The sequence below is a fragment of the Carassius auratus genome, unplaced genomic scaffold (assembly GCF_003368295.1).
Source record: "Carassius auratus strain Wakin unplaced genomic scaffold, ASM336829v1 scaf_tig00023221, whole genome shotgun sequence".
NCBI classification, from domain to species: Eukaryota; Metazoa; Chordata; class Actinopteri; order Cypriniformes; family Cyprinidae; genus Carassius; species Carassius auratus.
The window spans coordinates 450,129-466,388 of NW_020525249.1; the positions used below are offsets into that span (position 1 = coordinate 450,129).

The window sequence follows — 16,260 nt, forward strand, 5'->3', positions numbered from 1 at the left end:
TTCCCCAATCCCTCAGAACCAATGCAAATCTGAGAGCAGAATACAAGCCTAAACTTTTTACAAACCATGTAATACTATTCAATCTGTGAGCAGAGTGTCATAATAAAAGTTCCTGTGCTACTTCCTGATTCCTTAAGAGTTGCCTTGTTGTTGTTTTTCCACCATGCACCTCAGCAAACTAAAATCCTACTCAGTTACTCAGTAAGTGTTTTATTTATTTCTACCATTACTTTATTGAACTGTGGAAAACATAGGCCTATTTGGTTTAAAATGCTAATTATGCTAAGTTATTGACACCTATGAGTCCCTATTTTTTCTTGATATATTACATTAAGCATTATGATTATGAGGCTGATTATGCCCACATGGATGATCTCAATGTGCAAGTAAATATATATATATATATATATATATATATATATATATATATATATATATTTTTTTTTTTTTTTTTTACTTTCATGCTAAAAATAAATACATACAGTATATTGCATACTATCAGAAACATAGTCTGAGTCTGTAGCGTGTATTGATTTTATTAATGTTGTTGTCTCTGCTGCCATTTATCAACACTTCCCAGCATATTTGTGAGAACATAAGTATAAATAAATATGGCATTACAAATTACCATCCAGTTTAGCACCTCGATTTATATATTAATCCATCTATCACCCATAACTAATTTGCATTTATTCCACACATTAATAGACCAAAATGCATGGTAGGTGTTAATGACATCAGTATCATTTCATAACTGCTCACTTTCCATTACAGTCATAGACAGTCCTTTACAGCAACCAACACTGCTTGTTTTAGGCTTACATTTAGGCTTTTAAATGAATTTGCCAGAGAAGAAACACCACGTGTCAGTCACATTCAACACATTTCCCAACAGATCATCAAAATAGTTTTCTTCCCCAAAATATTTTTAATTGACCATGATAATACACAAAGTTGTTTTTAACATAAAATGCTAACTAAATGCAAACTGAAACTAAATCTGCAAGCAAAACCTCAGGATTGTTGAAATGTAATAAAGCTCAGACACATGCTTGTGTGAAAGTGCAATAATTTTTTTAATTTCTAAAATGACTATAATCAGGATTAATATCTGTTTACTGAAATTTTTGTGCAAAATAATTGGGAATATAGATTTAACCATTATTGTGCAGCCCTTGCTTATTTTGCCATGACAGGAAATGAGAGGAACTGACTTCATACATGCACATAAACAAAAAAAGACCTCATGACCAGTTGGTTAAAACTATTTCAAAAGTGGCTCAGAAAAGGGAAGTTGATTCTGAGAAAAACTATATTTGTTTGCAGATGCCACTTTTTATCTAATGCAATTCAGAAATTTTCCAAATTCATTTTGGAGCCATTGTAGTTATCAAGGTGATATGATGTAATAATTTGAATATTTTTGTGAATTATAGAAAGGCCACAGCAGCCCAGCATCAGTATTTCTGAAGGTGAATGGAGAAAACTCAACTCTTGAGTGTTTAGGAACACATCATAGTGGCAAAGCAGTGATAGCTTCACAAGACAAAAGTGTCAATGTGAGTAACAGCATGCTTTATGTGCCATTTGCAAAATGTGTACTTAAGTTGGGACTATTACAAGATTTCAGTTCAATTTCAGGTGCTCATCATAACATAATGATTGAGATTACATACAAGTCTAAACCTATTAGCAAATGGTCAATGCTTCCACTGCTGATTGTAACAAGTTATATTTTCACCCTTGTCCCTCTGGGATATTCCCTATTATTCTGTACTGACTCCTTGATCTATGCTGTCACTGTTAGGAAGACAAAATGCTAATTTATCTCCATATGTATGTGTAAACTTGCCATTTAATGCTATTATATGTAATTTTAAATAACTATGATATATTTGTTAAATGTCTGTTTTGTGACAATATAAGACAATTCATAACATCTTTAAAAGAAAACATAGAATAGATATACTAGCAGGTTACAGACAGACTTTATGCAGTCTGACTTCACTGTTGCAAGATGTCCACATACGTGGACAGTTGGTTTAGGGTGAATTTAAACTACAATTTACTCTAAATTTTCATTTATAAAATACTTACATACTTCACTGTACAATTTATTTATTTTTTTACATCAATTGACCTCCTTGTATAAAAGTTTTTCACAGATAGGCCTGGGACATTTAGCACATGTCTATCGCTATCAAGCAATGAATATTTGGAATACAAGATAGTAGCCACTGTTACAATATTGTTGTCAATCTACTGACACCGCCTTCAAGTTATTTGGAGAAAATTACCATGATAAAATAACCCTATGGAGTTAAATCAACTGTCCAAAAATGTGGACACCATGCATGAAAGGGTTAAAAATGTAAAACTAATAACCCTGACACGAACATCTTTCAATGGTGGGGAGGATCCACCAAATGAGGTTATCTGAATTTGGAGGTGGACCCGGACAAAGCTTTTTTCCAAATTACACCCTGATACAAATAGGGATTTCGTCTGTACGAGCACGGCTTGAACATATTTCTATGTGTCTTAGTGAAAATTAACTACAGAGATTATGATTTCCGTGTCCTGAACAACGTTTGTCGAGCTGCTTACTGGGAATCCTCCCGAAACTTTCCATGACCACTTCAGGCCCCTACGTACACTTAATTTGCTTTTTCAGAAATAGTGGCTTTTTTTTTTCATTAATAATTGTTTTTACGTTGCAGTAGGAAAAAAAAATAATAATAATCTGAAAACACGCCGGTCTGCTATATTATATTATTGTGAATGTGAAGTGAGGACGGCACGGTAAAAAAAACAAAAAAACAATTTATTTATGAAGTAACTCTGACGTCATCAATATCATTTATTTTCTAAGCACCGCCACTTATTGGTCTAGCCCCCCTTGGCACCGGTAGAGAAAAAATTATGGGGCCGTGCCTGTAGCAATACGAGTAATTTATTCGAATTTTGTCTCATCCATGTCCCATCATTCATATTGTTACAATATGCAATACTTCTTACAATGCAATACTTAAGATACTTTTATACTATTTGCATTTATCTTTGGAATTTCATATCTTTTGGGCAAGTTGGTTGAGCAAACAACTGCTCTGAAGTATTGTTCTGAATCACACACACACACACACACACACACACATATACAGTACATACATACATACATACATACATACACACACACACACACACACACACACACATATATATATATATATATATATATATATATATATATATATATATATATATATAAGCTGATTGGTAAACATTTGTCTACTACTTTTGTACCTCACTATTAAAAATTATTCAGTCATATTATTAATTATTATTCATATTAAATTATTTTATTTGTGAACAATTATTTGCTTCTCATGTTATAACAAACGTGTGATACAATTACTTCCTGAAATCACTTAGGCTAGGAGACTGTTTTTTTTTTTTTTTTTTTTTTTTTTTTTAATTCATTGTTTTATGAATTCAATCAAATGCTCTCAGCTTGGCAGTTCAAACAATTCAGTAAAAAGCAATTGCTTTATAGTGGCAAATACACATTTGTAATGAAATTACAAAGCTATATTGCTGCATTTCACAAAGTAGTAAAGAAAAAAAATTCAAGAATTGATCACACAAATATATGGTACATTGATACAAAATAAAACAGTATTTTTAAAACAAATCTATCTATCTATCTATCTATCTATCTATCTCTCTCTCTCTCTCTCTCTCTCTCTCTCTCTCTCTATATATATATATATATATATATAACATCATTATTTATATATTTTCACTTAAAAATAACACTATATAGAATAAAACTATAAGTATAATACAGATTAAGAATAAAACACTTGGTATTTATACTTAAGTTGGACAGTCCTTGTGTCTATGCTTTTATGGCTGAATATACAGTTCTGTCTTCTTCATCAGAGCTTGAACTGCTATGGCGGCTCTTCTGGTTATGTTTGGGTTGATTAGCAGCAGGCTTGGCAGAACAAGACACAGTGGAGTAATTCACCTCATCTTCTTCACTGGTATCAGAATCCCAGTCCATATTTGTGAATGGAAGCTTTGGCACACATGCAGAAGAAACATTCTCATAATCTGGATTTTCTGTTTGGGAATTCTAGGAAGATAATAAAACAAATGTTCTCAATATACAGTTGTTGTGTGTAAAAGTGCTCCATATAATTTCTGGTTTATCCTTATTGTGAACAATTTATTGTTGTTCTGAAGACCTATGGAAATAGAATACAACTATTCTGAATCAGGCACGTGATCAGCAAGAGAGAGAGAAAAAAAGAAAAAAAGGATAATCTGACCGTGCCCACAAGCCACTCATGGTTAAAAAAATATATTTTAGCACATTAAAAGATATATCTTATGTTGTAATACAGCCCCCCCCCCCCCCCCCCCAAAAAAAAAAAAAAAAAAAAAAAAAAGCAGCATTAAATAAGCATGAGAACAATATAATAATATATTCTTATAAAGTACTATAATATTATAGTTAAGTATATAGAATTATTATTATTATTAAAGTGCCTGGCAAAATTGTGGAATAATTACAATTATTAATTTTTAAATTAAAAACAATTATTAAAACATTATTTTGAAATAACTATCTTCTGCTCATCAAGTTTTACATTTTAATATATTATGAAATGTAATGTTGTTCCTGTGATGCAAAGTATAATTTTCTTCATCGCTACTCCAGTTTCCAGTGTCACACAATCTTTTAGAAATCTTTACAATTTATTTGACTCTCAAGAAACATTTCTGATTATTATCAATTAAAAAAAATTGCTGCTTCATATTTTGTGTGGAATTGATTCTGCACTTTATTTTCAGGATTTTTGATAAATATAAAGTTTAATGTACAGCATTTATTTGCATTCATCAAATATATTAATTAAATTTGTTAATGCATTTATTCAATAGAAATCACTTTAAATGTCTTCACTCACTTTTTGTCACTTTCATGCATAATGAATTCAATTAATAATTCCTCCCTATCTTTTTAAAATCTTATACAAATGTTTGAGTGATATCATTGTTTCCACAAAAATATTAAGCAACAAAACTGTTCCTAACATTTATAATAATGAGAAATGTTTCTTGAGCAGCAAATCAGCATATTAGAATAATTTCTGAAGGATTATGTGACACTGAAACTTCTTTGTAAACAACAACAGATTAATAAACATTTCTAATGACCAATGTTGCGTTCCCATATGTGCCCAAATCGTGTTTATTTATTTTTTATTTTTTATTTTTTATTTATTATTTATTTATTTATTTATTTATTTATTTATTTTTATTTTTATTTTTATTTTTATTTTTATTTTTATTTTTATTTTTATTTTTATTTTATTTTTTATATTTTTTTTACCATAAAATACTACAGTAAGACTATAATAAGCATTATAGATTATATATTTTTGACCTGTCGGGTCAGATTTCGCGGCAAATTGCATACCTAATCAATTCACCTGTGTGTGTGTGTCTCGTCATATCCGTAAACAGAGAGAAGTAGTACTGGATATTCTGGCGCGTTTATGGTGTGGGGGCAACATAAAGCTGCAACATATTGTCACAACGAGCGAGAAATATTGGTAATGGACCGTGAAAACGATCTAAATCAGCAGCTTTAAATTCAAAGGAACTCGAAGAGAGCAGAGCAGGCCAAAAGGGAAAGCGAATTCCCTAAAAATTAGGGAAGGTCCCTAATAAAACCCGGAATAATATGGGCTTTCTGGTGATGAGAACTCCGGAGATTGAATGGATTTAAAACCAACCAGAGATGATTATTTCGTGGTACTCAACAGGTAAGATATTTTATTTGGCTCATAGATAATAAAAGAAAAAAAAGAGTCATTTCATTATGGTTGCTGTGCTGGATTTCATTTTCAAGGATGGATTGCGTGAATTATAAACATATGCCACCAAATTAACAGTTAACGTACAGTAGCTACGTCTTTTCTTCCTTTTAAAAGTTTTCAGCTGTATAAATTGACAACTTTATCTCTTGAACCTGTGTTTTGATTGCGTTTCATTCACTAAGTTTTATTTTTCAACCGCTAGAGGGCCACAAACTCCACTGTTACTTTGAATATTCTGACGTCTTCCGATGAAGGCTTACCGTTGTCTGCTTATCCTTCGACACCACAGCGTAGACTGATGAACTGTCAGGTACTCTAAAATCACAACCAAACATTTAAAAGCATCTTTAGTCATATATTTAAATGAGCATGTAAAATTGACTTTTTACCCTGATTTCATAATAAGTATAAAGCTTTAACTGATGTTTGACTGATTTTCATTTTCCCTATTCGCTTTACCTTTTTCCTGGCTCATTTTGTCCCTTGAAATCAAGAGTGACATAGTTTAGGGTAGCTGCGTCATTGTCCATATATCCAGTTTTTTCTTGTTTGGGGGACTGTTTTCCCTGTTAGAGAGAGAGAGAAAAAAAACATCACATAACATGATATTGAGGTTTCAATGACCTCCTGTTCCAAAAAAACCAACAACAACATTCTCTCACCGGTTTCATTTGTGGCAGTTTAATAGCAGCATACACCGTGTGGATATTAGATTTCGGCCTTAAGAGAAAAACAGATTATTTAATTTCATTGCACAAAGCTGATGTCTCTCTAATTCTTCATCTATTACCTTGGATCAAGGTCTCGGACTTGTGTAGGATCTTGGGAATGGGGTGTCGGACGTGATTGACCAACCCTTCCGTAACCTGGATCAGGAATGTCCTCCGCTGACAGATTTTCCTGGGTATTATTACGTGATCCCTAATTGTTTAAATATTTCAAACAAAACAGGATTTATCTCTTAAGAAATCAGAAATATTTAATTGTTTAAAAAAATGCATATTAAGGTGATTATAGTATACTGTAAGTAGTCCAATTGTGAAACAAACAGAAGTAGAATAACCAATAAAAGTAAGCTTGTCACTGTTGAAGAGCGTGACAGGAATGCTGGAAAAAAGCACAATGGATTATCTGCTCCACTTTGCTGATTTGATCTTGCCTTGATGATAGTCCTGTAAAATAACAAGCACAATAACTGGAATAACTGCCAACTTCAAACTCAGTATCTAATAGAACTACTAATATACAGATGAACTAATGAATGATACATGCTTATTTAGTGATATTTCTTCACTTAAATAACTCTTGGAAGAAGAAAGAGGAATGCACCTGCGTATCAGAAAGATGGCCACAACAATGAGAATCAACAGGAGAATGATGGGTAAGAAGATCTGGTAGAACACCGTGAGAGAGTTACCTAAATGAAATTCATGAATTAACCCAGTTAACCAAGAAGTACAATATGTCGAAGCATTTGGTTTTAAACATCCATTTTAATAATTTTACTTAAAAAAAAAAGACAGTATGCTATATTAACAGCTAGTGGTTGATATAGGTATTGCAGTCCAAAATCACAATATTGGAGAAAGATATGTTTCTGCTGCCCACTGGACACTCACGCCTTATCCAACTGTAATTTGATTAATTGATTTATCAATGTTTTAATATGCCTCTGTTCATAGAGCTTTTTAGATGGATGGCAAGTAGGAGTGGCGATATCTCGATATTGAAAATATATCAAGATATATTTTCAAGATATATCTTGAAAGATATTCTGTGCTGTGCAACCCTGGAAAAGTCTATTTAAATATGAATCCTGCATATTCTGCGTGTCTGTGTTAATGAATTGCACAGAAGCGCTTCTTCGTTTTATTACACACATGGAAGCATGCGTGACGCTTGCGGTGGTATCAGCGTCTGTCGTCTCACTAAATAAGGATGTGAACACATGAACAACATCTCCAGAACTGCTCTGAGAGTCACTTCATGAGCATCTGACCGTTTGATTTGAGTAAAACATAGACTGTAATATCACATACACAGAACTGTAAGGTAAACCCGTCAAAATAAAAGTATTTGTCAGAAATCTATTACTATTGTTCAGCAGAATGTAGAAAGCCTACTTCTACTATTAAAATTAAACGAAAATAATTTAAGGAATAATCACACAACATTTCTCCCATGTTTTATTTTTAATAGTAAATTCCCTTTGTTTACCAAAAAATAAAGTTTTCTTAATTTTCAATAATTAAAAGATAAATTAAATTAATGTTTTATGCCTTCATTTGATAACCAGAAAAATGTAAGGGGAAAATATGTAATAGGGGAAAAAACATTTCACATAAGGCTATGTTCAGTTTTTTTATTATTATTATTATTATTATTACAAAATAAGTTGTTTTTATGCATTTCAATAACTACACGTGCTAAAACACAGAATTAGGTAACAATAAAACATATGGTGAAGAAGAAAAAAAATTCATATAGGGCCCTAAACATGTGATATTTGGCATATTTGTTTTTACAGTAGTTTTTGGGGGGTTATTTGTCCTGTAAAGATATCGAGATATATATAGTATATCGAGATATAGCTAAATATATTGAGATATTTTTTTTGCTCTATATCGCCCAGCCCTAATGACAAGGCATTTTAGGTCAGATAGAATCCAGGATCTCTGACCCAGTTTGTTTGCTGGCTTCCATGGCCACGATATGCTGTGCTTTCCACCAACTGCCAACCCGGGCTGTTGAAATATTATTGATTAAATTGGCAGTGAGTGGAATATCACATTTCAAAGCAGAACAACTGGCTTTTGCATTGTTTTTTAGAGAAACAAGTATGTGAGCTTGCCATGTTTCTTAAGTGTATAAACATAATGGTATTTTTATGCTTTCATAAAGGTTTTCATTAAGGTTTAATAGAATGATATGCAGAAAAATATCCTACACCCTGAAAGATTAGGTAAATTAAAATATTAGGTAAATAAATCGCTTGGTCATCATGGTTACACCAAAGAGACAGTTGAAGTGGTTAAAGTCTGGCGGAAGAAGTTCTAGAAGAGCTAAATGCAGCTAACATTTTATTCCAATTTGAGTAATTTGGTTAATACATTTTTATGAGGTGTTATTTCATACTCACTGCTGATAAATAACTTGATGCTTTTGGATTGTGATTTTCCGATAGCATTGCCTGCTGTACAGTAATACATTCCTGGGCTCTTTTGCCAAACAGTGAAGTTCTGCTGGTGTGATACTACCGTGGTGTTGTCCTCCTCTCTGTACCATTTGTACTCAGTGACGGGAGGATACGCATCTGCACTGCAGGTCAGACGGACTGGAATCTCCCAATTCCACTGAGTTGAAGTTGTCATGTTATGGACAATATTCATGTTTGGAGCATCTATTGAAAACAGGCAAACAGACATGAATACTCATAATGTTATGTAGATGGAAAGCATTGATTATGTGCTTTGTTATAATTGACAGCTGTGGACAACAACATATTTATGGACTATGCAATATTACCTAGCTATCTTGACAAACTCATTCATTTGACTACGCAAATTAAGCAAAAACTTTGGACAATCTTATATCTGCCACAAAACTCAAATTCCAAAAATGTTTGCCTCAAAAAGCATGTCATAACTAGAAGAAAAGAGTACTCACACTTGACCTTGATCTCTACAGATGTGGATTCTGTTTTTCCAATGGAATTATGAGCAATACAGACATACTGACCAGAATCAGTGATTTTCAGAGAGGTAAATTGTAGTTCCTGTTTATCTCCGATAGTGTCTATTCCCCCATTAAAGCGTTTCTTCCACTCATATGAGGATGGAGCAGGTTTGGAGTGAGCCTCACATGTAAGGGTCAGCTCACTCCCAGATTTCTGTTCTCCTTTAGAACTTACACTCACATTTTTAGGTGCATCTATACACACATGATATATAAAAAGTAATTCTATTAATCAGTTTGGTCGCTTTCAAGGAAATTAAAACATCTCATACCCCTCAAAAGTCCTTCAAATGTCTTTTAAATAATTGTACATATTTCAATTTTGATTATTACTTACGCAACACAATTAGCTCTCGTTTAATTTCTGAATCTCCTTCTGAATTTCCTGCTTTGCATGTGTACATCCCTGCATCTGACTCAGAGACATTGAAGTATAGAGTCAACATGTTTGCAGATGGAGTGCTGTTCACTCGATTCTTCTGAACAGATCTCAGATCACCCCGAGGTCCTGTCACTGTGAGCTGTGAGTCAGGAAAGCTTTGAACCGAGCAGATAACGGAGATCACTTCAAACTCTCTCACTTCCTCCTTCATCATCAAACTGAGATTAGATGGAGGATCTGAAGAGTTCAAAAGAAAAATCGACAAAAATTATTTGGCTATTTGTGAAATCATCAACTTTGATTAGTTAAGATATAGATTTTAGAGCGAAACAGACTTACAAAGCACACCAACTGTAATGGTGCGTGATCTTGTGCCAATAGTGTTGGCAACATCACATGTGTACTGCCCTGCATGTTGAATGGTCACATTCTTAATGTTTAACTGTCCAGTTTTTATTGATAACGGGAAAGAAGACAGTCCAGGTTTGTGCTTCCATGTGTACATGAGTGACGGAGGGTTAGCATCAGCTGAGCACGTCAAAGTCAGTGGAGTGCCCACTTTTACAGAGGCAGAGCCCTCGATTTTGATGTTTCTTGGTGAATCTGTGAGAACAGAAAAACAAACATTCAGAAGAGCGTCACACTCAGTAAAATATAATATTAACATGTTTTGGTAAGAATATATTATTGTAACTTATTTATGTGAAGAGATTAATCCTCTAACATGCTTTTCCATTTAAAGCATTTTAGCATTTTAATTAGTTTATTCTGCAGAAGTTTTCCAAATGACAATGAGTAATGTTAACTTTTATTTATTAAATTTAAAGCATTTATTTATTAAATTTAGCAAACAAACCATTAACACATTTGTTTGAAGGAACAAATAAATAATATAAAGTGCTATAAATAATGTAATACTTACACATTACAGAAACCCAGAGGTCATTTGATTTCACAGTTTTTATCCCATTATCAGCCTGGCAATAGTAAGATCCTCTGTCCTCTGCAGTAACTTCATTGATGATGAGTGTCTCGCCAGTTTTATACAGGGCTTGGGAATTTTTGTACCATGTAAACTGATCGACTGTTGGGTTACTTTTCTGGACTGAACACTTGAGTTTTAGTTGGTCTCCCTCATTGAGATCTGTAACACTGTCCAGAGGATGAACTGTGACGCCTTGTGGACCGTCTAAAAAATGTAGTGCACAGGAAATGCATGTTTAATATATTTTAAAGTAAAGTTAATTATTTTAACAAATGAATCACTGAAGTTCATAATCTTATGCCTTTCTTCAAAGGTATCTGTTCACATAAAACATTATACTCACACTTCACATCAATTTGAATGATATTTGATTTCTTTTCTCCAAGCGTGTTTTTAGCTTCACAGTAATATTCTCCACTGTCTTCCTTTTTCACATTAATTAGTTTCCAGACAGACATTTGTTGAGCTTTTTCTGTTTTCTCGTTTCTGAACCATGTGAAGCTGACATCAGGTCGTCCTGCGCTGCTGCAGGAGAGAGTGACTGAATCTCCCTCCTTTACATCTTCAGGGCTCACGGTTGCCTTTGTGTCTTTAGGAGCATCTAGAGAAGAAAAGAGATGAAGACAGCTGAATAATGCTCAGTCAGTGACTGTGTACAGTAAATATACAGTGTCTGTTCATAAACACATGATGTACACACTCACATTCCACAGACAGTGTGATATTTCTGATCTGGCAGCTGTCCTCACTCTTCGCTGGACGACAAGACAGAGTGCGCTTGTCATCTTTCCATGTCACATTGAGCTTTAATTTGGTGACCTTTCTGCCTCCTCCTTTCTCTTCAGTCAGTCTGATCATATCAGTTGACGAGGAGGAAACCCATTCTTGCTTTTGTCCTGATGTGTGGATGAGCCATTCAGGATAAGAATCACAGAAACCAGATGTGGAACAGCGAACAGTCAATTCTTCTGACTCTTGGAGTGGATTTTTCTGCTCTGATGATTCAATGTACACCTTACAAGGATTGTCTGAAAAGAATATGGAGTGAGAACAGGTGATCCATCTCACAATTACAAATTCTGAGAAAAGGCATCAGATATAAACTCACAGAAGAAAAGTACAATTTGTGAGAAATGAACTTGTAAATGTTGTAAAAGAAAGGAAAAAGTCAGAAGTGTGAGTAAAAATGTCACAGTCATGTTTATTTCCTATTATTCTGTGGCAAAGTTTGACTTTTTCCCCACCATTGCAAGTTTATATCTCACAATCCAGGCTTTCTTCCCAGAATTGAGTTATATATCACAACTTTGAGTTTTTCTCACCAGTTTGTCACATAATTCAGACTTCTCTCAGAAATGTGAGTTAACTTATTTTCCCAGAATTACAAGTTTATATCTTGCAACTCAGAATTAATAAAAAATAAAATAAAATGAATAAAAAAAAGATTTATTAAAAACTCAATTCAAGAAAAAAAAATTGTGATATAAAGTTGCAATTACCTTTTTAATTGTACTATTATACATTTTTCATATAAGATTTAAGCTTCCATTATTATCAAAGTTATAATTCATCGTTCAAAACATTAAATAGTTCCAACAGTTGCATAAATCAAGGGTTCATGCACAATATTCTGAAGTCATACAATAGGTTTCTGTGCATTAATCACTTAATAAATAATTAAATATTTTTTATAAGAAAGCAACCTTTATGAAAACATCAAATTAATCCGGTTCAGTAAATCATTGCTCACCTGTAACTGTGAGAGTCAGAGCATCACTCATGAACCTACTCTTGGAATAAATAAATCTAAACCTGTATTTCCCACTGTCTGTCTTTTGAAGATCGGTGATTCTTAAATCACATTTTATCCAGTTGTCCAGTGATGTTTCATTGGTGATGTATTCAGCTCTGCTGGAGTAATTTGATGACTGGGGACGTTCCTCTGTGTTACTGTATATAATAGTCCCAATATACATTTTTGACTTGTCATCATATTCTGGATCTTTAAACCACAACAGTGTAGATGTTTCGTCATTTTCTTTTTTGTAAGCACAGGGGATGGTCACACATGATCCTTCATTAATTTCTTCTGTTTTTTCAGTCACAATTATTAGCTTTTCTTTTGAGCCGGTGCATGAGACCATAAGAAGAACTGCAGGAAAAACAACATCAGTGATACTTTCATTTATATTGATAAATTAGGACAATCAATAAAAAAAAAAATCAGCATTCAGTATAAAATAGAGACAATACACACCAAACAGAAGCAGAGGAATCCCTTCAGGAACCGTCATTTTGTCTGCTGCTGATGAAATAAATACAGTTATACTCTGACAGCACATTTGGTGTTTGTCGTTGTGTGTGGGTGAATATATGTTTTTTTTGGTGGTCACAGCTGTTAATGAGTCAGTCTGTTTCTCCTTCCTTTTGTTCATCCTTGCATGCCAAAAATGTCATTTTTGCATGACAACATGCAGTTTGTTCATTACACCAAATTGTTAATTACACCTAATTGTTTTTTTTTTATTGAACTTGTTACCTTATTTTATTCAACCTGCAATTACAGCAGCAAATGAATCATGCCTACTGCTCCTTCAAGCTAAATAACTGACTGCTGTAATAACTGACTATTTTATTCCTTAAACAGTTAATAGTTTATTGGAGTTTGCTGATGACTCCCTAAATGTTTCTCAAACGCTATAATGACCCGATCACATGCCAAACATTTTTTTTTCTCTAACTGAATCACAGTGCTTTTCATTCATGAGCTTTACAGTTTTAACAGATGATGATGATAGTAATCTGACAACAACCAAATGTGTTTACCACAAATAACAAGACAGAAAGAAAGAAAGAAAGATAAATATTTTACCTTCGATATTTTACTAAATCGAATCCGTTGTTCTCGATGGGCGTCTTAAAAACATTCAAACCGAGAAACAAAAGGAGAACTTCACCCATGTGCATTTCTAACTTGTTATATTTGCATAGTTCAACTTTCAGACATAAAAGAAATAGGCAAAAGAACACATTCCTGGTAGAGATAAAGAGATATGTTAATTCTGTCTTCTAAGCGTGAAGCTCACTTCCTGTTATAGTGGTTAGTTCTGTTTTAAATGATTCAAAAAATAAAACCCCCTCTAATGGAGGTGCCAAACGTGCTGCAACATCAGAGATGTACTCACACTAGGCGACGTATTTAGGATTAGGATGTACTGGAATTGTAGTTTGTGAGTCAAGCTGCAAATTCTTCCGTCAATATCAGCTGCCTCTGTAATAAACATCTAATATGTGCAGCGCAATTAAGTGAAAATTGCTGCCTGTTGTTCTTCAGAATGTCTGAAGAAAGTCTTCATAAATCACCTCCTCATTGTAATACCTATGTCATAACCATGTCATTATATATTCTATTATAAATTTTACATTTGTGTCCTCATAGACCACATAAACATGCTCACATGTGTGCATGTGTATGTATACACTCATACTGTATAGAGAGAGATGGGAAGGAAGTTGCAAAGTCTCAAATCCAGAAAGATATTCTTTATCAAAGTTAAGACTATGCCACGCCCCCTTAAACAGCTCATTTAAACACACCCCCACATGTCTAAGTCAGTATGTGGAAATATTTGCGTAATCCCATCCATGTTGATCACGCAAATAAAGTTGTTTCAGTAACCACAGTTAGTGTTGAAGCAGTCATGTCAGGGAGATGCTGTGTGCTTCTAGGAAAAAGCAAAATCAGTTTATTTGGCTTTCCGAAAGTAGATGCATTTAGGAATCTTTAAGATTACTTACAACAGAACAGCAACACATTTTATGGACAATCATTTCATGAACCTAGGAGAGGAGGTCATTCTGACTTTGCTACAACAATCTGGCGCTTCTGAATCAGCTACTGTAACTATGTTTTGTTATTAGTTATTAAGTATATGCTATGGAATGTTCAAATGAGGAGTTTTATGCGTTGTGTTTGTGTGCGCTTGTGTGTGTGTGTGTGAGAGAGAGAGAGAGAGAGAGAGATGGTCACACACTGGAGTCAGCTGTCTTAACCGCCTGTGGCTTTGTACTTCAAACACATATGAGCTTCATCACTGTGTCTGTCACGAGACTCTGTTCATCTTTCGGCCTTGAATTGATGGTAAAACTAATGACATTATTGACTGTCTTTACATTTATTTTAAAATATGAAGCTAGCATTTATGTTACATTTCCAACGAGTGCTTATGGTGTTTGGCCAATCACAATACACTGGGTCAGTTGGCCAATCAGAGCAGACACTTCCCTTATCAGAAGATGACTTTGTAGAAAATTTTTTAAGAGAGGCGGGGCATAGAGGACTTACAATAATGTACATTATTTAAAAAAAACTGTCAACAAAAAATGTCAACATATTCTGTTAAAAAGCATCATATGACCCCTTTAAGGTTTCTTTGATGTTGTTTGACAACTCGAAGTTTCAGCTGCCTCCACAGATTTTCTATCTGTGTTTTCCACCTCTGTGCTTGACTGTAGGGATCTTGTTCCTGGGGTAAACTGATTTTGGACAGGCTTTTGAGGCAGTGTAATGGTTTAATGATCTAACTTACAGCAAAATATAGTGTTAGCTACTTTACCAAGCCATTCTGTGTTTATTTCCTGTTTAATCTCTAGTATTGTTCTTTATTACTTATTAAGTGATAGCTGTTTTACAGAGCTGGTTTCTCAGTTTCTTGGATTAACCCTTGTTTCACCTGTTTGTTCCCCGTCTGGATTGTTGTTCATGATATCAGACTACCCCTCTTGTCAAGCCCAATGGATGTTGTTTGCAGATCGAGGACCCATGCTTTTTCTGGGAATACTCTTGTGTCTTGTCCGTGCCATACTTGTTTGCTGTTGTTGGACCCTGCCTGTGTTATAACCATGTTTCTCAATTTAAGCTTGCACATGGATCCGAACGTCTCGACTGCACTGTTACAATAGCAGATTTTTATTGTAAACCATATGAAACAACTCATTGCCTATTCTTAATTCTAATTTTTTTTTTTTTAATACTCATTTTGGCATTTATTCTATTTGTTAAATTTGGCCTAGATTGATGAGTGTTTTGTTACTCCATTTCAAATAGACAAAACATTCTAATTTTTGAAAATAATTTTATCAATTACAACACATACAAACACTAATTCTGATGGACTGGGACCAGAAATTGGCTTTTAATGTATAGCCTATAATAAAAAATATTCAACACAACATCACTTCAGGTGGTTCAATCCATCCTCTTTAAA

At 33.8% G+C, this 16,260-nt stretch overlaps 1 protein-coding gene across 1 annotated transcript; it reads right to left on the bottom strand.

The window, feature by feature from the left end:
- Window positions 1-3,898: 3,898 nt before the first annotated feature.
- Window positions 3,899-12,774, bottom strand: LOC113077810 (B-cell receptor CD22-like). Its single transcript, XM_026250073.1, has 15 exons — window positions 12,744-12,774; window positions 11,698-12,021; window positions 11,337-11,594; window positions 10,931-11,197; window positions 10,348-10,611; window positions 9,964-10,245; window positions 9,558-9,821; window positions 9,031-9,291; window positions 7,221-7,308; window positions 6,955-7,063; window positions 6,682-6,812; window positions 6,554-6,611; window positions 6,351-6,457; window positions 6,152-6,206; window positions 3,899-4,138 (listed from the first exon to the last, which is right to left on the bottom strand). Exons 1-15 carry the CDS (start codon window positions 12,772-12,774, stop codon window positions 3,899-3,901), a joined length of 2,739 nt encoding a protein of 912 aa, XP_026105858.1.
- Between the last annotated feature and the right edge of the window lie 3,486 nt (window positions 12,775-16,260).